The 21,307-nt window shown below is 38.6% G+C and overlaps 1 protein-coding gene across 1 annotated transcript in view; it reads right to left on the reverse strand.

Moving 5' to 3' along the window:
- EPB41L5 (erythrocyte membrane protein band 4.1 like 5) overlaps positions 1 to 21,307 on the reverse strand; it is a 56,495-nt gene that overhangs the window by 28,658 nt on the left and 6,530 nt on the right. The window contains exons 3-12 of the mRNA XM_082484227.1: positions 15,986 to 16,090; positions 10,539 to 10,581; positions 9,327 to 9,405; positions 7,269 to 7,313; positions 6,895 to 6,947; positions 4,085 to 4,205; positions 3,596 to 3,683; positions 2,865 to 2,953; positions 1,327 to 1,396; positions 462 to 631 (exon numbers count right to left, since the gene is read on the reverse strand). Of these exons, the coding sequence (XP_082340353.1) occupies positions 462 to 631; positions 1,327 to 1,396; positions 2,865 to 2,953; positions 3,596 to 3,683; positions 4,085 to 4,205; positions 6,895 to 6,947; positions 7,269 to 7,313; positions 9,327 to 9,405; positions 10,539 to 10,581; positions 15,986 to 16,090 (863 nt within the window). The remainder of the gene's footprint in view (positions 1 to 461; positions 632 to 1,326; positions 1,397 to 2,864; positions 2,954 to 3,595; positions 3,684 to 4,084; positions 4,206 to 6,894; positions 6,948 to 7,268; positions 7,314 to 9,326; positions 9,406 to 10,538; positions 10,582 to 15,985; positions 16,091 to 21,307) is intronic.

The following is a 21,307-nucleotide window of genomic DNA, read 5'->3' on the forward strand; positions in this document are numbered from 1 at the left end:
GTTACATACACTGGTAGTGCCTAACATGGAATGGGCATTATCTCAGGCTTCTGAAGCACTACCATCACTCAGAGTCAGGAACTCAGGGGTCAAAAGACTTGTAGTGTCCCCAATCGTGCAAGTCAATTGTCCATCCTCTACGGTTCCTTTAAAAAAGGGTAGGCTTTCAAGATGATCTATAAAACACAATGTACTATGCATGCTATGTAAGGAACAGAAATCTTGAGAAACCTTTGGTTTCCTAATGCACAGACCAGAATCACTGAAAGATAAATCAGGAAATGCAGGGTGAAAATATATATGATTTAATAAAACCAACAATGCAACTCGCGCAGCTTGCAAGTTTCACTGCTCTATATGTGCTAGGTGAATGAATACCAAGTTCTCTCCTGTTTCCATGTATAATCCCAGAAAAGCAAGAAATGACAGAAGATATGTGCTAAATGACAGATGACACTGACCTGTATCGGAACCGGGATCCTAACCGAATGAAGCCTGAGCGACTTGAGCTTTTTTGGACAGGACCTCGGAGCCGGAAGAAGGCATGATGTTCCACTGCACATTTCCACAAGTGCTTGCAGGCTTTGGGATGATCCAGTCTAAAGACGAAAGTGTGCTCCTGTTCCTTTCCCTTAAAGTACACAAAGCACATGGATGATTTATAAGGGGCTTGAATAAGTCAAAACCACAATTCAATGTAAGCCAAATAAAATTTGGCTTTTATGAAAACTGAAATGTATGTTTAAAAAAAAAAAAACATTTAAGGCAGAAAAACCAACCTTTTCAGAAGCTTTAATGAACAACTGCTCCATTGTCTGAAGTTGGAAAGGGCTAGAGCCCATATACTTAACAAGTCAAACCTCTGAATAACTACAAATTAAAGACATCATTATAATAGAAAGGTACTTTTCAATGAGGCTAATATGGTCTTGCTTCCAAATCCGATTTCTTCAAATTGTAAAAATGTGAGCATTGGTAATATCAGCTCTGAGATTTCTTCCCATGGGAACAATTCTGGTATCTGCTTAAGGAATTAATACCACTAAATGTGCTACCTGGCCATTTTTAAAACTTTCTTGCAAAACAAGCACACTTTTTCCAAATTATCTGGCCTACACTAGTTTCACAAGGTATTCCGCTTTTAAAAACAGGATGAGAAAAAAAAAGTAATTGAGCCTAAGTCCCTTCATTCCCCCTCTCCCCCCAAGTCACAATCAAAAATCTTGCAAGGCATCCACGTTAATTCTCAAAACTTAAATACAGAGATCAGGAGTACTAGTACTGTATAATCAAGACTGAGATGTAACTAAACAGACAGTTATCTACCTGTTCATCATCTTCAACAACAACTAGAGTGAGTTTGTTCTTCTTGAAGTCAAGCCTTGTTATCTTTGGCCTGCAAGATGAGCAGAAAAAGCAGGTTACATCTAACTCTCTTAGTAACTCACTGAGAGGTATGTTCAACTTGCTGGTCCAAGCCTCTGTAGCAAAATTTTTTTTTTCCTGTTTTAGTGGGTGTTTTAAGTTCATGCAGTAGGGCTTGATTATACTGTGGATACCAATGTATCACTTCAAAATTTAACATCTAACTAGAAAACTTAAAGTAGTCAGCAACTTCTAAGGAGATAATTCTATCAGAACTTAAAATAATAATTACTTGCACTGAAATCAAACTCCACCAAATACTCCTGCTTGCCTACTCTTCCTCAAGCCCACAAAATTGAACTTGGAGACACAAAGGCAGGCCAAAATAATTCTGCTTCATTAAAGAATCACTGTACAATATATCACAGATCAATTCCTATGATGACTCTGTTTCAGCAAGTCCCAGCCAAAGAGGACAACGTGAACATGACATGACACAAAAATGCAACTACTTCACCCCCTGCCCTCCCCCAAAATACCCAGAATTGATGGTGGAAGGACAAGACAGACAGATAACATTTCTGCTACAAAGTGAGTATTTTTCAGAGAAGCTTATAACACTGGACTGGGCTAACCCAAACTAACTATTCATATGATAAAATTTCACCTCATCATCTGCCTACTCGTTCTTCATATACAGTTTTGAAAGACTGGATGGGAATTAACAGAATAAAGCACTTAAAGCCATAAATGCCTGTGTACCTAGACCAAAACCACCTTGTGTTTTATGTAAAGCCCTGCAAAATTGCACCAGAATGCTTCTGAGAAACCGTGGGGTGTTATTCAGGTATTTGACAGATAAAGCAGTACACGTTCATAAAAACTAAAGGAAGCTCTATATCTATATCCCCTGACTACATATAGACTTGGAGGGGGGAAAAGAGTATTTGGGTTTTTTTGTTTATTTTTAATTACTCCTTATCGATGGGCAGAAATGGACACTGCTGCCCTTTACTGGGCACAGAGACATATTTTCTCAATGTAAAGCCTGCCCAGATGACATTACATGTAAAAACTGCACTAGTACTATTGCTTCTGCCTCTTTTTCAACAGTAAGGTGTAACACTCGGCTAGAGTGCCTGAAGAAGCTTCATTTCACTGACTGGGTGCACGCTATTTCCAAAGCAACCCAGTGCAAAATACAGAAACAAACACCCAATAAAAAAAAAAATATTAAAACATCCCAAAGTTATTCCATCTTTTACCTGCCTCTAGCATGTTACACATATACAACCTATTACCATACCAACTATGAATATTAAAAGAAAGAATATTTTTTGGACACCATGAAAACACTCACAGGCTACAGAATATTTCTGCAGACACATAGTATTCACAGTGCTCTCAATATGCCAAACAATTATTTCTTTTGGCTAGTGCAAAAGAAAGAAAAGAGTAAAAATCTAAAATATGTTTTAACATACAATCAGAGACCTTACCAGAAAAACAAACCAATCTTTGTGTCTCCTTCAAAAACAAGAACTCCTGTAGGTGTTAGTCCCAGGCTGTAATCATTGCCGTCTCTTGCCTAATTGCCAGAAAATAAAGATGATTACGTTCATTTTGGTGCTCGACCCTTTATCAAAATTACTCCAGTAATTAATGTAGCTTATTTACCCAGTGTTACAATTAAACATATATCTGCTTATTTTATACAACAAAACTCTCGTTAGTGTTTCGATGATCTTATGCAACGGATTTTTCTAGTATGCAGCCCTTTGATAAGGCTGACTAAAGGGGAAAATTAAAGTTTCTTGATTTGTTTGTGTAATAAGGACCTCCTTGTGGAGTTCTCTACACTTCCTTCTCCATAGGAGATCTATTTTTGCTTGCAGTTTTTCAGCTGGTAGCTGACTGGACCCCAGCCAACTTAAATTTAATTACTATGATTTTCAAAGAGCTCCTAGTCTAAATAGAAACCATAGTACATATTGACAAACCAATCTCTTATTTAACACAGAGCAGATATGTTTGGACTTCAGTTATACCTCCCAGAAATCTACGCTATAAAGCGGAATGTTGATGCAAAGCCAGATCACTTGTTACACAGTGAATACAATGAATTTTCCTCCCTCCCCTCCTCACCCCCCCCAAGCAAAAACAGTGTTGAAAACTGGGACAAAGCTAACATTATCATTTCCAAAGGTCACCATGCTGTGGTTAAACATACCTTGACTATGTGCATGTCTACACCATACATTTCCAGCCACTTAGCTTTGTTTAAGTAGTTAGTTTCAGCCTGTGCTGGTGTTTGACCCCTGAAATAAATTTTTTGGTGTTAGGTAGATGCCTGAAAAAGCACACAAAGAAAAAACTGGTATATGAGGAAAGACGAAAAGAAATTCCTGAGAGATTGTGAAAAACCTAAATACTGCTGACACTTGTTCACTTTCATGAACATCAAGGTCACTTTTGTAAGTTTTAATCTGAAACCGCTGCTGCAAAAATCATTGTATTTCAAGATTCTGCAATCTCATTATTATACTCAGACCTTTGGAAAGCTTCATTTTTCTTATTAAATCCTCTTACAAAATACGACAGAACCATATTAGAATTATATTTCTGAACAAGACCACAGAAGAAGCATCAGCAGTATCTTTTTAATACATTCTCTTCACAGAAAAATCAGTGCAAACAGCTGGTTAGCATGACCTAGTACCTGCATTCCTTCCATTTCTCAAAAATGGCTAGTTCCATCTCTTCAGTCTGAGTGGGGACAAACCTGAACTCAGACACCAGTTCAGGGACATGTTCAGCAGGATCATAGTCTCCAAGTTCAGCTACAAAAGAACAGCGTTGTCAAGCAATGTTCCCAATAAACACAGTGGATATTAACAGAAGCTTTTGCATACTTTTCTAGGTAATCTAAAATACTACATTTCTTTTCGTGTTCCCCCTTCTCCGGTCCTCTTGATATTTGAAGTGTCACCTTTTTTTGACAGGGAAATTATGGACACTAAATGGTTGTGCTGTCTGCACAAAAGCTTTGCATTAACTTTTACAAAGTGCTACTAATATATTCATAAACACACTTTCTATAAATGGAAGTTATCAACATCCTTGAAACTCACCTTTTTTTTTGCTTGCAGAAAGTTTTCAGCATTTTTATCACTGAAGTCTCCATTGAGACAACAGCTAAAGTTACAATGAAATTTTGCCTTAAATTATTAAAATAAAATTTCTGGAGATTTGTAAAAAGCAAACCCAGTTCTGACACTTTTCATAAAAATATTTGTGCATTCTAAAAATCAGTTTCTGGTTTTATGACTATAAGTCCCCCTGTCCTGCGAAAATTACTGTCAGGGGCACAATCATGCAAGGTATTACTTGGCGCTCCCCTTTTCATCTAAGAAAATAATAAACACCCTACTGTGTCAGTCAAATGGCTCATCTAGTCCACTGCTGCATGCTCAACAGGGGCAATAAGAGATGCTACTTAGAGAGCATACTGGAACATACTTGTCAATGGGTGTGACACATCCAAAGCACCACCTCCTTTTTCCACATATGCTAACAAGCCGACATTTTAAAGACTGATGGTATGCCTAAAATGCTGTAACTCACAGTTAGAAACTTCTATAAAAATGTCCAGATTTTCAGAGTCACTAAGCATTTGCTTCTCCCACTAACTACAAGAGCCTTCTTAATGTTTAGCTCATATCCAAAAAATTAGAAATAATTCTGTAACCTGAAGCTTGGGTGTCTGATACAGGGCAACAATTGTTCTGTCTGAAAAAAAGAAACCACAGCTGTTTATGTAGGGAAAAAAATAGTGACATCTTTGGGAAGACCTAGGAAAGTCAGATACACACAATATTTCATAGGTAAAAAAACTACATACAATCTAAAAACCTGTTTCTTGGAATTCTGAAAGCTGCAAGCATAATAACAGTCTTTTTACCCCAGCCTTTTTTTTTTTTTTTTAATGCTGACTGAGGAAGTCTGTAGTTCTATAATAATTTACTCCCACTAAAACGCCTGCCTCTGTTGAAAGGAATGCTGTCAAAGCCAGCTTAGGTTCCAGCTGATTTAAATAAAAGTACACAGCTGTCAGACAGTAAGATTAAAGCCCTGCTACAGGCCTCATTGTGGAGAGAGGAAAGAAAAGACCAGCATAAAAAGCAATGGATATATGGCCTAATTAGATCACTTTGTTTTTCCAAAAACTTATCTATCTGCCAAACCTGTATCTTAAGGCTCTAACAATACTAATTTTTAAACTATGGAATGTATTCTAACTGTTTTCCTTCCACACAAAAAGGCAGGTATCTTTACAGTTTAATCCCAACTCTCTATACCTACACATCATCAGGGCCATTAATAGTTCCTGCCTGAAGAACAAAACATGTTTTGGAAAATACCTGTAAAAATTTCAGTGACTTAGTCCTGTTACCTAACTCCTGCAAAGTACAACAATGCATTGGATGATAAGATGAACATTGTATAGAGAATTTGTGCGGCATAAAATGCATGGCACATCTCCAAATTCCCTCTTCATCAGAGGACTGTACAACAGCTTTACAGTAGAGGTTCTGGAATTTTTTGTAGACTCAAACTGGGTTGAGCAAGGCCACATTGCTATATCCTCCAAAAAGGACCCTACCCTAGAAGACAATTCTAGAACTTCAAGCATCCCCTCTTTCTTTTGGGAGTTCCCCTGCTTGAAACCACAGCAAACTTCACATTTGTTAAAATTGCACCCTCATCCAAACAACAGAAGACATTTGCCATGAACACCAGTGATACACAACCTATACAAGCAACTGAAGGTCAGACCACAGTTCTCAGAGAAGCTGTGGATGCTGGACTCTCAGCTGGAATGAGAAGTCAAAGATGACTCATTAATAAGAGTCTCAGATGACTCAAGCGTAGTGCTGTATAGCTGAGAAAAAACATAGTATGTCAACTCTTTCAGTTGAAGAAGGATCTGAAATAGCAACAAGTGTACTTCAACCATAAATGCTCACGTACGAGATGAGACATGGGGCACTAAAATGTTTCCACAACTAAGCTGAATTCAAAAGCCGGGTGTTTTTTATACACAAGACTTTTCAGTTGAGTGCAGAACCAAAGAAATTTTGTATCTGATTTGTATGATGAAGAAAGCACGGGGCAGAAACTGTGTGATGAAAGCAAGCAAACTGTGTTACTGTATCAAAGCAATTCAGGAAGACTGCAGACCTTGTGTCCTGTGTGAAAGTGGACAGGTTTGCACACAAGCGCCTGAGAAAATAAGCTCTGGGCAAAGCTGTTTACGTTCAGAACCTCCTTGTTCTGTTTCCTGAGGAATTAAGTAATTTTCTACATACGCTTTCAGCAAAATTACAATCAAGAGCAGCTGTGTTTCACGTCAGATCACTAATGTCTGGGCAGAACCTATTTTCTGGACATAACAATGACAGACTAACAGAGGTAATAAAAGTCTACACAAAGCTGTTCGTGCAACTTCATCCTTCCTCACCTACTCACCTTGCATGTTATAAGCTGCCAACTGGACGGCCGTGTCAAAAGGACATTCCAATCTGCCGTAAGAGAAGCGTCTTGTTAAAACCTTAGCTGACACTATTTAGTAGACAACTCATATACCCAACAGCAAGAAACTGCAAATGTTTGAGATAAGAAGTGGAAAGGATTAACAGATTTTCAGCAAATTACCAAGAGACAAGCACCACATTATTTAAGCATTCCTCTGCTGCTACTCATGCATATGAAAGTAATATTTTAGAGGAAAAATAACATCACATCACTTAGCAAAACGTATTAATTATTCAAATATAACTTTAATAAATCTTGTGCTAAACACACTGTAATTGTTTAAAAGACTGTTTATTGGGAATACTTACTTTCCACTAAGAATGTCCAGTTTTAGCTGCAGAACAAATAAATATCTGTGGGATTAAATAAGAAAGAAAAGTAATTGATTAATAGTTCTAATGTATGACTCAGCCAAGAGGAGGAAGTTAGACCCTGACAAATACAAACATTTTCTGCTTTTTACATTTCTTCATTATTCATAGACACATCAATCTCATAAGAGAATGAATATTTTAAAGTCCTTCAAAAGTAAATGTTCCTAATATGGACTGCTGAGATAAAATCAACCCAGAAAGCTGACTGCAAAATGACAAACAAACAGTAGGGCTGCAGCCTTTTCAACTTGTTTACTCTTCAGAGCCAACTTTCCTTCACTGCCTTGCTTATTCAGTACTCTTCATGCTTAGAAATTGGGCAAATATTGAATACAAAGCTCCTATCCCTTTCATGCACAACACCAATCCTTCCGATCCAATACCCACAAAGAGTAGCCCTCTTGCTCCACTACGGTACACAGCTTTCCTTTAACAAGAAAAGTAGTCTCATCAACTAAAATGCTGGCATCTGTGATGGCATCCAGTTTGAATTCTACTACAGACGAACAGAAGCCTTACACACAAAGCCAAAGATGATGCTTCCATTTCAACATGTGCCTATGTCTCCTCATACTTGCATACACAGACACAAAACAGATGCAGGCATTTTTCCTACAGGTCCCTTGGAAATTCACAAATACTTTGCCAAACCATTTATTATCCAAAGCCTTTTGAACACTGGCCCCTACATGGAGAATAAATTTGTTTGGTACTGACCCTAGATATCAAAAGAATGAGCACAGGCCTCCAGTGTACAGTGGGTGTGACCAGTCCATGCTTATCAGCCACATAACACTTGCAAAGAATTCAAACATACTTCCCGTGCTTAGGCTACGTTACATGACCTCTGACTGGTGGCATCTGATGGGAAGCTGGCAGAAAATGTGAGCAAGCTGCACCTGTGGAAGCTGACAAGGGGCTCCACTGGGTGTCCTGTCGCACAAAGAAAAGGACTTCCTCAGCAAGTCCCTGCTAGTGACACCTATAATCCATAGCAGAGCTCCCCTTCCCACTGCTTCTTTAAAGCATAAAGTTGTCTCAAGACAGAAGAAAGACTTGCTGCTCTCATCTTCTAGGGGATTAGCTAAGCAGACAGACAGGGTTTAAAAGCCCTTGGGTTTCAGATCTGCCATGCTAAAACCTGTATAGCGAGGTCTGACTGGCAGAACTCAGGATGGATGAAAACATTTCATAGTGGTCAATTCACAGATGTAGGTCTGAAATTTGCTTATGGTTACTATTTTTAAAGACAGTTAAATGTTTATTCAGGAACATGAATGGGGAGGTAAAACATTCTTCCCAGATTGTCAGGAAAGCACAAAGAAGAGCAGTTATAACATTATGTTAACACATGTAAGTATGAAGCTGCACAGGGTACATATGGCTGCAAGGAGTAATGCTACTGTAATCTTCCTGGTAGCACTCCTAGGGATTTGGCTAAAGTGCAGATCGAAGATCCATGCAGACATAAACCTGAACAACAAACAAATGCACTTCATGCTCTTACAAATGGCTGAGGGTATGAAGCATCTACAGCTATCAAGAAAACATAACGACTTTGTTTCCTCCTCAAAACATATAATCAGTGGAGGTGACAACACAAAGAAACACTGCCTTTTGCAACAGACTTATAATACTGACAGATGGTAGGTTGTGTTCTTTTTCAAAGCACCCCAAGTATGTCTCAGTCCAACATGAAATGCAGCATTATGAATGGATTTGTGAAATGCTTTAATCATGCTCACCTGATACCACAATTCTACACATACAGTACTGTCGACTCACATCTCAACACAGCAGTAAAATACCATTTTGTATAACCTCTGCAAAGACCACAGAAGTAATGAAATATTTACTGAACTTATTTTTGCCAAAGAGAAGCTCTAACTTGCAATTCAACACTCAACATCATACAACTGTTTAAATAAATACTACAAAAACATTTTCCTGGCCTTATTTGGATACCTCATTCTCACACAAAATCCCTCTTACCTTGTCAACTCTTCACGTAGATTGTTGGGCTCTGATGAATAAAACTTTACACGAAAATGAAGACAATACGGTGGGCCAACTGCAAAGCAGAATTAATTCAAGACAATAGTAACAGTTACTGGATGAGACATCTTACTATTTTATTACACAGAATCATATCACAAAACTTGACTGAAATTGGCTCTGTCCTACCACATGGTCTTAAGGCAGAAATTCCTTTGTGACAGGGAAATGCATGAAAAACATCAGGGTGAAAGGACACAAATACATGCACAAAATAGTTTTATATGTTACAAGTCAATTCAACAGTCATATCACATTGAGTTGATTTGTCTTGCCAAAAGCACACAAATCTAGGTTAATCCCTATAATTAAGGACTCTATCCATCACCAAGAAAGTTGTGTATCTTGGTTCTGCAGTTGAGCAAACCCCCAGGCACTCTGTTGGTCTCTCTAATGCATTTCCAGGGCTCTGGGAAATACCCACTGCTGAGGAGTGCTGGCCCCTTTATTCCACTGAAGTTTAGACATATTTTAGGGGGATTTAACAGACCCTTCTGTGGAAGAATCATCTTTTCTGGAAACTAAAGAGTTAATTCAGCAAAAGGATGGATTAACAGTTCTTTAAAAATGTGCAGTGCTCTGCTGATTCTTGCATCTGACAGGAGGAATTTTCTCTCTCTCGGTGCTTCCAAAACCTCTCTTGTATTAACAAAGCACCACAAATCTCTGAAGACTTCCCACAGCGGAGAGCAAGGAAACTGCTAAACAAAAATCAGCTGATGTCACAGTTTACCCAAAGATGCACCACTGAAAAAACCAGGCCACACTAAACCCTTGTGCAGCAGATAAGGACTTGGTGGACCAAACAAAGATTCGGGCAATTAGGACTGCCCCAAGGGATGGAGCGTCCAAGACAAGTTTTTCTATAGTCAGGATAACAACCTATAACACTAAAGCATCTTCAGCTACCTTGACTCCACTTAAACAATAATTAATGAGCCTCTAACATGTTTAATTAAGGACATTACACTAAAGTAATATGAGCTACAGAGGGAAAAGGTCATTAAACAATCAGCAGCACCATGCCAGGCTTTTGTAACCGTGTCTTGTCACCCCTCATAGGACATTGCCCCCCCCACCCCTTTCAACTCTCTCCACCTCCTGTATGTTCAACATGAGATCCCAAAAGAAAACGAAAAGGACACTTACTTTTAACTTGCTTTTTAATGCTTTTTGTGTTGTCCAACCAATGCTGAAAAATAAATTACTTTCATTGAATCATCAATAAAGAAATCTCACAGAAAAAAAAAAACAAAACACAAAAAAGGAAAGAAAAAAACCTATTCATTAGTGAAGACTATCTTAGAATAACAAGTAGTTTGTCAAAACAAACTAACCCAAACCTTTTAAAATTCTCAGCTGTCAGTGCTCAAAGATCCTTTCACTCAAAGTTTGTAATGCAAAAATGCCAGTTTGAACAACAGAAACATCCTGCAGTTAAAGCCAATCTTCAAGAAAGTATTATCTACTTTAAAAAAAAAAAAAAAGTACTGACAAACCACTTCAATTACTAAAACGTTTACCCTGTCCAAACAAACACACACTTAATTCACACATTAGTAGGTCAGCCAGTAACAATGTGCCAGAGAGGCATAAATCATAGCTGGAGACTCTGGCACTCTGCTGTTTGTGATGTTCACTTGGGGTGGAGGGGAGAGACAAAATTAATATTGTTGGCTTTCAGGCATTTTATTTAGATGACTCAAGTGTAGTAACAGCAGTGCTGTCTATGTCTGAACGTAAGGGTCAGCTCTGCATAATTCTCCAAAATCTATTCACAGGTGACATTTTAGAAACTGTCACATGGAGGACAGAAGTTACTACCTACTAATGCTAATTATAAGCTATATACTAGACATAAAGCCAAAATAATGGCTTCACTTATACTGCATACAACTGCATGTGAAAAATAAACTATAGATGGCAGGTTGAGAGAAACATCTAAGCTATGCTTCCTAAAATAATTGCATATAGTCCCACTGCTGAAGAGTTTACATCAGAAGTTAAAAGATAAAGCTGTAAAGCTAATATACAGCTAGCGGTAGAGACCTACTTTGGAGAGCTGTGCACAGTGAACAACTCCCTCCTCCAAAGGAGGTGACTCAGTTAACCAGTATACACGGCACCCTATTCAACATAATTGCATTGACTCAACAGCCAGAATAAACTACCTAGCACGCCATGTCCTGCACAGTTCACAATACCCAGGAAACACCACTTCATTTGATCAATCCCAAATGTCACCTTGCAACTAATACAGATAAATTATATCCTTAGCAACACTCTTTTCGTTAAACTATGTGCCATAAAGTTCACGGCGAGCCCCATGGAGGACAGAAAAGCAACAGGGGTATGAGAAAGAACCGGTATTTTCAGGTTGCAATGCCAAGTGCAAACACATTCCTGTATTCAGCAGCCCTGCATTCTGCAGAGAGTATGTAAAGTCAGCCTGTAATACAGCCAGGATATGCAGTGATTGATATACCAGCTGTAGATCAGAACAACCAAACCATCTACCCCTGCTGCGCACACAGCTGAAAATCCTCTCATTACCTACTAAAACAAAGTAGCTACAGAAAGCTATTTGAAACATATCTAATATATTTTTTAAATAAAGCAGAAAGCCTAATGAAGAAGGAAGTAAATATTTATGTCATCTTTGCTTACACTACCAGCAAAATGGAGTTGAGCAATTTTTTGTTTGTTTGTTTAAGAAAATTATATAATGTCTCTTCCTATTCCATAAACTCACTTGCTGGAAGACAATTTACTTACTCCTTCCTCCACTATAAAAATACACAAACTACCTACTTGGAGGCTTACAGGTGATTTAGATACAGGAATGACAAAGAGAGCCATTTCTAGACTCCAGAACTTCCTGTGCATGCCTGTTTCATCTCCCTCCTGTTTTCTCTCATCTCCTCCACATTCCATGGGAAGGCAACCGAGAGGCCTGCAAAACTCACTGATAGTGTTTTACTCTGCTCAGCTCTTACCACTGCTGCCTACAGGAGCCCCGTCTGAATGGTAACGGTGTGCATGGAAGAAGGGAAACAGAACCGCTTTTAAATGGAGGGAAAAAAAAAAAAACAAAAACCAAAAAACCAAAAAAACCCAACACATACATGGACACACACAGACGTCAGGAAACTTGAGATTTAGTCCAAGTGATTAAAATGGAATTCAAGTGGACCTGGCCAGAAGCTTAGATTTTGATGAGAGTTTGCTCAGCACAGTCTACTGCTGAAATCCAGAGATAAAGTTTGCTAAACAAAAAGCAATATGAACAGACTGCATAGAGTACTGGAAGTCCCTACTAAAACAGTTTGTTGCTTCAGAAATTTAAAAAAAAAAAAAACACCACAAACCATAACCCCAAATCAGCAAACCCAAACCAAATGCAAAACCCCAGCAACATTTCAAGAAGGTATGGTATAAGGGTTTTTTTTTAGTAGGACAGTGAGGCTAAAATTGGTCCCATACTTTATGGAATTAATGGGTGCATACTTATTGCAATGCTATACAAATAATTTTCAGCATTAAGCACTACATAAGACAACACTGATGTTTGATGTAACAAACTGATGTGTTGTACAATTCCATTTGAAAAAGCAAGTATTTGATGTTTACAACCTGTTAGAATTAGAAATTTGCTACATGTACATGTTCAATGCCTTCTTACTAGAAACATCTCTCCAGCACTGCTAGAGAGAAAGCCAAATAGCACAACAAGTTAACAGCAATCTTTATCTTCTGTGTCACTGGACATGCTGTGCTGTTCATTGTCTGTCTGAATCAAAGTTACTCAAATTAACAATAGCCTGTTCCCTTGGCTGCCAGACCAAGCCTGATACACACTGGACAGTCTTGCAAATATCTCCTTTAGCCATCTCCTGCCCCTTACTTGGAGGGGGGAAACTATTCCTAGTCATCAGACTAGCAATGAAAACAGAAATCACATGAAAATGACAATTTTTCCACTTCACAAATTGTTTCAAGAACTTCTTTAAAGAAGCAAGCATTTGAATCCTAAAATCCATAATGTTGGAAAGCGTTTGTATTATCTGGGTTCCCCGCACTGCCCAGTACATCATAAACTCAAACACCTAACTATTAATCACTTCAGCATCTCAAAAGAAGTAAAAAAAGCTACCCTTCAGTTGTTCAAAATGAATCTATTCATAACTCATTTGTAGTTAAAACAAGCGGGGAACTTCTCAATTTTTTATTTAACTGCATGTTACTAATTTGCCAGTTTTTATATCATCAGGTGCAACTAACTACTAAGGCAATATACTTAGATTCAAGTTGGGTAGTGAAAAGATTATCTCCTTGGCAGCCAGCAGACAATTCTGTCCACAGTAAGGGACTGGATCCTAACGCTGTTTATTTAACAGGTCTCCTGAATAATCTTTGACAAGTGACTTGATTAGTCTCTGTCTTTGTTTCCAGAAGCAGATTGGGTTTCTGCTAGAATGTGCCAGCTCCTCTTTGAAAGAACGGCTGCCATCACAGCAATTCTTCATTTCTTAAAGCAATTATCTCTGGCTGTTATATTCAGCTCTTCTGGCAAAATGCAATCTTTTCTGCTTCTTTATACAGAGTGTATCATTAAAGTCCAGTTTAAACAGATTGTTATCTCTGCTCTGCCTCTTTTCAGTCACACATAGTTAAGCAAAGGAAGCAAACTAAGTTTGAAACCGAAATCGCTTGTACCTGGTAGATTGTGCAGTATCAACTACTCAGATCCGAGTAACAATTTGCTGGACAAAAGCAAGCCATGAGCCATTGCTGAGGCTGAAAAGATTAACTCCCGTTTCCCCATTTCAAGATGAAATTATTTTATTTGCTAACAGAACAGTAAAACAAAAAAGTTTACCGTACAGATAGTTTCACCAGTTGTAACTAACCCACTGTGAACTCATGAGATCCTAGAGGCACACGGGAAACACTTCAGAAGCCACATGGCAGAAATTGAGTTAGGATACCTGAAATGTATTTTTTTCCTGAACCAAAAAATAAATGCAACAGAGTCATTCACTATCAATGCTCAACATCCTAGACTGCTCATGCTTAATGCAGCAAACACAGTGTTTATAAATATAAAACGGTATGTAATGGGCTGTTTTCTAATTTCTGTTGGTAGGAGGTACATAGTTCTGAATGACATCCCTCTGTTAGTGTAACGGTCTTTTCCTCCTTAATGTTCGATGTCTCTGTTCTGCAAAAGGTTTGAGACCACTTTCACCACTGGAAACTGCAGCTGAGCAGCAGCTGATCCTGCTAGTCATGAAGTTTGCTTCAGATGCTGAACGCAAATTATTTTCTCTGAAGAGAATATACTCTACAATTACAAGCTAAGCATAAAACTCGATTGCAATAGTTTTGAAAAGAAGCCATCAGGTTCTAAGCATGCTTTGGAGTGGGTAACACTGTCCAAAGCTGCCAGTTTCTAATATTCAAGTTCGGGGAGGTTTTTTTGCTGTACAAAGCTGTAAGAATTAAGATATCACCTTCAAATTGTTCTGGACATAGACCCTCACAGAAGTAAAGGCATATATGACATTGCCTCTATTTTGCATGCTGACCTCGAACAATTCAGGTATTTAGCTCAGCAGCAACCATCTGTGCTTCCACTCTATCATCCTAATCATGAAATAATTGCGAAGTGGACTTGAAACACAGAAACAATTAGGTCATACACCTAACAAACAACATTGACATACACAGTATGAAAACTCAGATCTCATTCTACCAGGGGGTGTTGAGATAAGTGAATGCAGGTTCAAGTTACAGGGATGCAGGACAGAGACTCCTTGTCTAACACCTCACTTAACTTGCTGCTATCCTTGTGGGCAGGATTAAGTACTTGGCCATAAGAAGTATCTATATAAAACTGCACAGCCTGCAAGTGAAAGAACTGTGGTTGCTTCTGACAAACAATGTCCTGCTTCTGTTTTCAAAAGCAGTCACGTTTTTACAAACACACTACAAACTTCACAAACTCAGGCTTGCAAGAACCCTCTATTCAAACTATCTAGTACATACACACCTATATCCTCCCCAAAATTTCTAGTTGCAGGTCTGAGTCACAACCAATTTGAGCAAATCCAAGGTATACCCTTCTTGACAAGATTATTTCCCAAGCAGACATTAACAAGATGACTTTTGCTGATGAGACGGTTGATGGCATTGGCAAAGGAAAACTTCTCCACTCTGCAGAATAACGAAGGGCCAAGCACACACTCTGGTTTTGCCCCTTTCTCTCTGCATCAGCAGCATCAAGAATTTCTACGTGGTGCACCAGGCTCTGGGGCTCTATTTGACCAGCCTACCTAATGACAACAGAAGGTGTGACAGGAACAAGTGAAAGACAAGAAAGGAAGAAACAACAGCATTGTAATATGTTAGAGTGCTCGAGGTGGAATTAAACTTGAGGTCACAAACGTGCAGACCACAGAGCTTCTGCACAAAACTTAACTCAGTAAAGGCAGCCTTCTTACAGCATTTTTGTCAATATTAGAATTTAACTTTTAAACTATTGCTTGGAGGGGGGGTGAGGGGGGTGAAGAAAGAAAAAGAGCACTGCTACTCACCGCCACTTGTGCGGAATCCATGAACCTTAATCCAAAGTAGTCGCTTTCTATAAGGTCCAGATGATACATGATCTGTTCAAACAGGAGCTGGCCTTTGGCTTTTTTCTGGAAATATAAACGGATTTAGTACTTAACAGGTAGATTTACTGTAGCATCTACTTTCTTCTAGGCACACTTTATATTGTAATTCCAAAAGTAAGAGAATCCCAAAATTAACCTTCTGAAAATATCATGTGGAAATTATTTTTTTCTCTCATATTTTGATGGCTGCTTTTCTGAAAGGCAAACGTACACCCCGCAAGAAGTACACATAACACCCTTAAAGGACTTGCATAATCTCCTTTTTTGGAAAGCGTCAACATTGACTTGCACAAGACCGAGAGTGTTAAAATGTCATTTTATCATTGTGCCTTTTAGGCTTTCCTTACTCACGGAAGTTCAATAGAACTGGAAATACAGCTAGAACAATTGCAATGACTAATGCACTGGAAAATTTTCAGAGCAAAGTACAGCAAATTACTTAAGAATTTACTACTGTTTGATATCTAGGCAATTCACCAATTTTGAAGCAGGTAGCAAAGTATATTGAATTAGGATATACCATTCCATTAGCGAGTGCTTTTAACAACTGACTGGAAATAGTCTGGGGCAAGCAACTTTAACAAATAGTACTTAGATAATGCATTTACAAAAGTGAGTTTGTAAAACTCACTTGTAAGTGCAAAGAGCCACTGCATATGCTCATACATAACTTACGAAAAAACTTAGCTTTAGCCCTACGTAAACATCATTTTTACAGTGATGATCTAAAAAATTAAACAGTTGTTTTTAAAGAGAAGGCACATAAATAGCACTGGGCAGTTTCTACACAACATACATTTTTCATGCTATGAACTCCTTTATAGTAATACGCTGAAAGAAAAGCTTAGTAGTCATACCTGAGATGCCTAAATATAATAAAATACATGAATAAATTAGTAGGTCAGAGTGTGTTGAAAAAAATGTTTTTAAATGCAAAGAAATGCAGACAGGATTTATGCTTACTTTGCAAGCAATTTAAGGATTTCTCTATTTCCATAATGCAATCTTTTATTTTAATAGTTATACATTCACAACCTGAGAAATGGGCTGACTTTCGAAGCATATTTTATAGTAAGCTACTAATGAGTAGGTTTTGTCCACCCCTCAAAATTTTGGGCCAGCCAAAATTCTTATTCTCTGAAATAACCTAGTTTAATCACCAAGTCATATCCATGTAAGGAAAGTAGCATGCATAACTTTTGTCACCTTTCTCTACCCTGATGTTCAAGTATTTTATATTCAACTTTGTAATGCTTCAGTTAAATCCAACATGACATTTCACAGGCCAAAGTAAAATCTCAGTAAAGTCTGTAAACTGAACCTGCCTAAGCAAGTTCTCCCAGTTATTTATTTCCAAGTATTGGGGAGGTAGGGGGAATGGAAGGCAATTAGACTAGCAGGCAACTTCACATGCACACAGCATCTACAAAATGTTGTATAATGAAAATGCTGAGATGTAGACCTCATCAAACTCATTCAGGGCAAGCTTCTTCTGCTGACTTCAAGAAAAAGTACTTCTCAGGAAATAGCAGATTTAAGAAACACCAGCAAGACTCTCCTAAGAGAAGCCCTAAGGCAAATCACCTACATATAAACCCACACATTTCTTCCACGATTTGAGCCTGTAGTCTCTTTCTTCAAACAGCAAGACTTTGAACTCTGGATATTTTCCCTCAGCACAGGATATCTTCTGCTTAAACAAGAAGATATACTAATACATGTGAAATCAATTCAGCATTTGCAACAGAAAAACAAAAAAAAAATGTTTTATTTTTCACAAAGCTTTCTGGACCTGGTCTACAACTAGAGGAAAATCTCCCCTTATTGGACAGAACATTTTAGAGCCTTCTGAATTCCTCAGTAAATCACCTCTTAAAAATGTAATTAACCAGTTATCAGGCAAATTCCCTCCCTGGGACAGACAATAGAGCATTTTAACTTGAGCCTGGAATTACTACACGTATTATCTCAGACTACCAACAACCAAAACTTACTATTGTTCAAAATTCCACAGCATCAAATTAGTTTTGGAGCACATTCACTTTTTTGCTAATCTCAAAGAACTCAATGATCAAGTGGACCCAGAATGACTAATGTGGGAGAAAGTCCCTGAAGAATAGCACTGGAGCAGCTGTGGAAACGTTTGCAGGGCTGCTGCTTGTTTTCTGACTTAAATCACCAGGGCTGTCAACATGGAATTAATTATGCAGTACTTTGCATATGACTTAAACCATCAGGTGCTGTATTTGGTGTGAGTCAGCAAAAGTTTCACACACGCTTTAATGTTAAATTCAAATTCTTTCTTACAGCCTTACTAAAGTCCTTCCTCCTTATATTGAAAGAAACAGCTGCCAAAAATTGCATTGCTTTGTAACAGGTCAATTTTTAGGAATCAAAGTTAATGTCTCTGTATTCAACAACCTGTGATCTCAAGTGTTTTCAAAAGACATACCAAAGATATGCTTCTATTACACTTGCTGGTGAGAAGTTAGTCCTAAATCTGTAGTGGCAACATTCAATTAAAATGAAATTTTTATCCCGCTGCTACCCTATGCTTTTATTTTTCCTTTTTTTTTTTTCTTCTTCTCCTTTTTTTCCTTGCAGCGACCTCAGGTTACTCTCAAAGGACAAATATTTTCAAGCTGCTTAATGGTTACCGATGAATTACTAATGACTCCACTTACAAGCAGTCCAGCTAGTGGCTGGTCCTCCCTTCAGGGCACAAATTAAACTCCTCATGGGTTTGTAATTCTATAAAACCTGACTACTTGATTTATACAGTTTGCTATACTCTGTAGGAAGCATCAGCAAACATCTCACTGCAGGAGAGTCAACAACTGAACTGGGAAACTTAAATAAAATATATCACTTGCAGAGGGCTGGGCATCTAGTGGTCTTGCCGCACTTTGGAATGAGATAAAAGCATCTTTTGATCACTTTGGTATGAATCATGTTTCCCCCCACCCTGAAGGGCTGCTCCCAACTACATTCTAATGACATCTCATGCCACACTTAATAACTGCAATTGCTGGCTGAGTAGGTGTTTAAAAGGCTGGATTTAACCCCGGTAGCTCAGCAGCAAGGCTGGGTAAAGCAAGCTCCAGCGTTCGCCTCAGCAAGGCTGGTGTCATCCTCCAGGATGAAGTGATACAAAAACATTCGACTTGGCTCAGGATTCTCAGTCACCGCTTAAAACCAGAGGCAGCATTTATACCTTCTTTTCATGGTCTCAGAGGTAAAGGTTATTTCAAGGACAAACATTCAAGAACACAAACCAGCAACTCGGTGCTCCACAACTTGCCTGTCTGATCTAAAAGTCATTTTCAGCACCAGCAACAGCCAGTACACACCAGCACTGGCTAAGCAACACCAGCTTACAACAGCTGGGGATGCAACCCTTGTGCTGGGCAGCCATCAGCTGAATGGCTCACTTTTTATGAGTATTATCAGGTTTTTAATCACAGCAAAGTACTTCAAACTTCCAAAACTTGAAAAAAATAAAACCAAAACGTCCACCTAATGAATTTACTAACTAAAATGCTTATCAGAAAAGGAATTTTCTCCTCTATTTCTTTTCTTTGGGAAGAAGAGGAGACTCCTATATAAGACGAGCTCTGAAAAAAAAGGAAATGAATAGGCTTTACCTTCATGGGATTTACCATCCCTTGTGTCTCTGCAGCTGCACTTTACTGTCAGAGGTTTCTTCAAACGATGATGCTATATTGCTTATGAACAATAATTAACAGTAGCTATTGCTTTCAGCAGCTACTGAAGGGCAAAAACCTCCCTTCCTGTTTTTTGTCAGCTCATTAGGAGGGTTACCATTCACATTCATACCAGTTTCCTCAGAAAGACCCCGTTTACCCCCCAACCCCAAAGAAGCCAGGGACCCATATTCAGGATTTACAGCTACCCAGCTGCTAGGATGTCACCTATGCACGTTTGCAGACCACGGCAGTGCAGGAGCAGCAGATGAGCCTGTCCTTTTTTTTTTTTTTTTTAATGAAGTTAATCCCCCTTCTTCCAAACAACACGTTTTGAAAAAATAAGCCACGAGAAAGCTCCAGCATTGAGCTTTAAAGGAAAAAGACTTCAACTCAGTATCATGACAACAGTATCTATAGTTAACACCATTAAGGTCTGCTGGAGAATTGGAGGGTTAAACCCCCTTATCTTTACAAAGGCAGTGTTAGAAGTACACATTATTTGTATCACCCTGATCTTCTTATGGCTTTAAGTACTGACCTACAAATGGAGTTGCTCCTCTCCTCAAACTCCAAGCATCAATCTCTCAAATAACTTTTCCATACTCCCAGCCAATTTTCTCCTTCATCTAAAGATGTCACTGGCAGCAAAACACCAGTTTGGCTTCCCTCTCTGGTTTAGCCCCAGCCTTTAACAAGTACCATATATTCTTGTATTGAGTAAAAAGCCCTGCCGGCTGGAAGGCTGCAGAGAATAATTTCTACCTCCAGAGACAGAGCTTATCAATTCTTCTATTTACCCAATCTCTCCCAAATATAGGAATATATGCACTTGGGACTAAACATTTTGTTCTGTTATTCTCTGGAGAAAGAAAAAGGCCTGTCCCAAAAACCTTTATAAAGAATTTATTTCAATGCCCATCATAACTGTATGTTTACTAGAATACTATATAGAAGGATTTTAATGTACTGTGCTCAGGCTTGTTGACCCTATACATAAAAAGATAAAGATTCAAAACATTCATCCTTGTCAGTTTGTTTTGCCAGAAGTCTCTTATTTTTCCTCTCCCAGAAAGTTTGTATCTTCTGGTTACACATTTGATTTAATCCATTTCTGAATCTACCTCCTAATATTCTTTCTGATACAGAATACATCCAAACTACTTGTCCCGCATGAAGGTTTAGAGGCTAAACACTTTCCCCAGTATATTCTCAAACACTTCAGTTTTATTTGGTGTTCCACCTGCAGTTTTCTCAGGAGCAGTTTGATTATGAGCATACCAGAGTCTCAGTCTTTGTGCTCTTTACAGGGGCAGTTCAGCAGCAAAGCAGGGCTTCAGACAAAGTTTGCTGTTACACTGCGAGTTAGGAATGCTAAACCTTCAGGCAACTAAACCAGCCTGCAGCACCGTCCCCAGAAACACTTCGGGCCAAACATAGCAGCCACCGGCTTGCTTGGCTTGCTTCCAGCTGCTCCCTTCCTCCCTTTCTGTAATGCTCACCTGCTGTTAACCCAAAACTACTGGACTCCCAGCAC

This window comes from Vanellus vanellus (genome assembly GCF_965231255.1).
Source record: "Vanellus vanellus genome assembly, chromosome: 5".
Lineage (NCBI taxonomy): Eukaryota > Metazoa > Chordata > Aves > Charadriiformes > Charadriidae > Vanellus > Vanellus vanellus.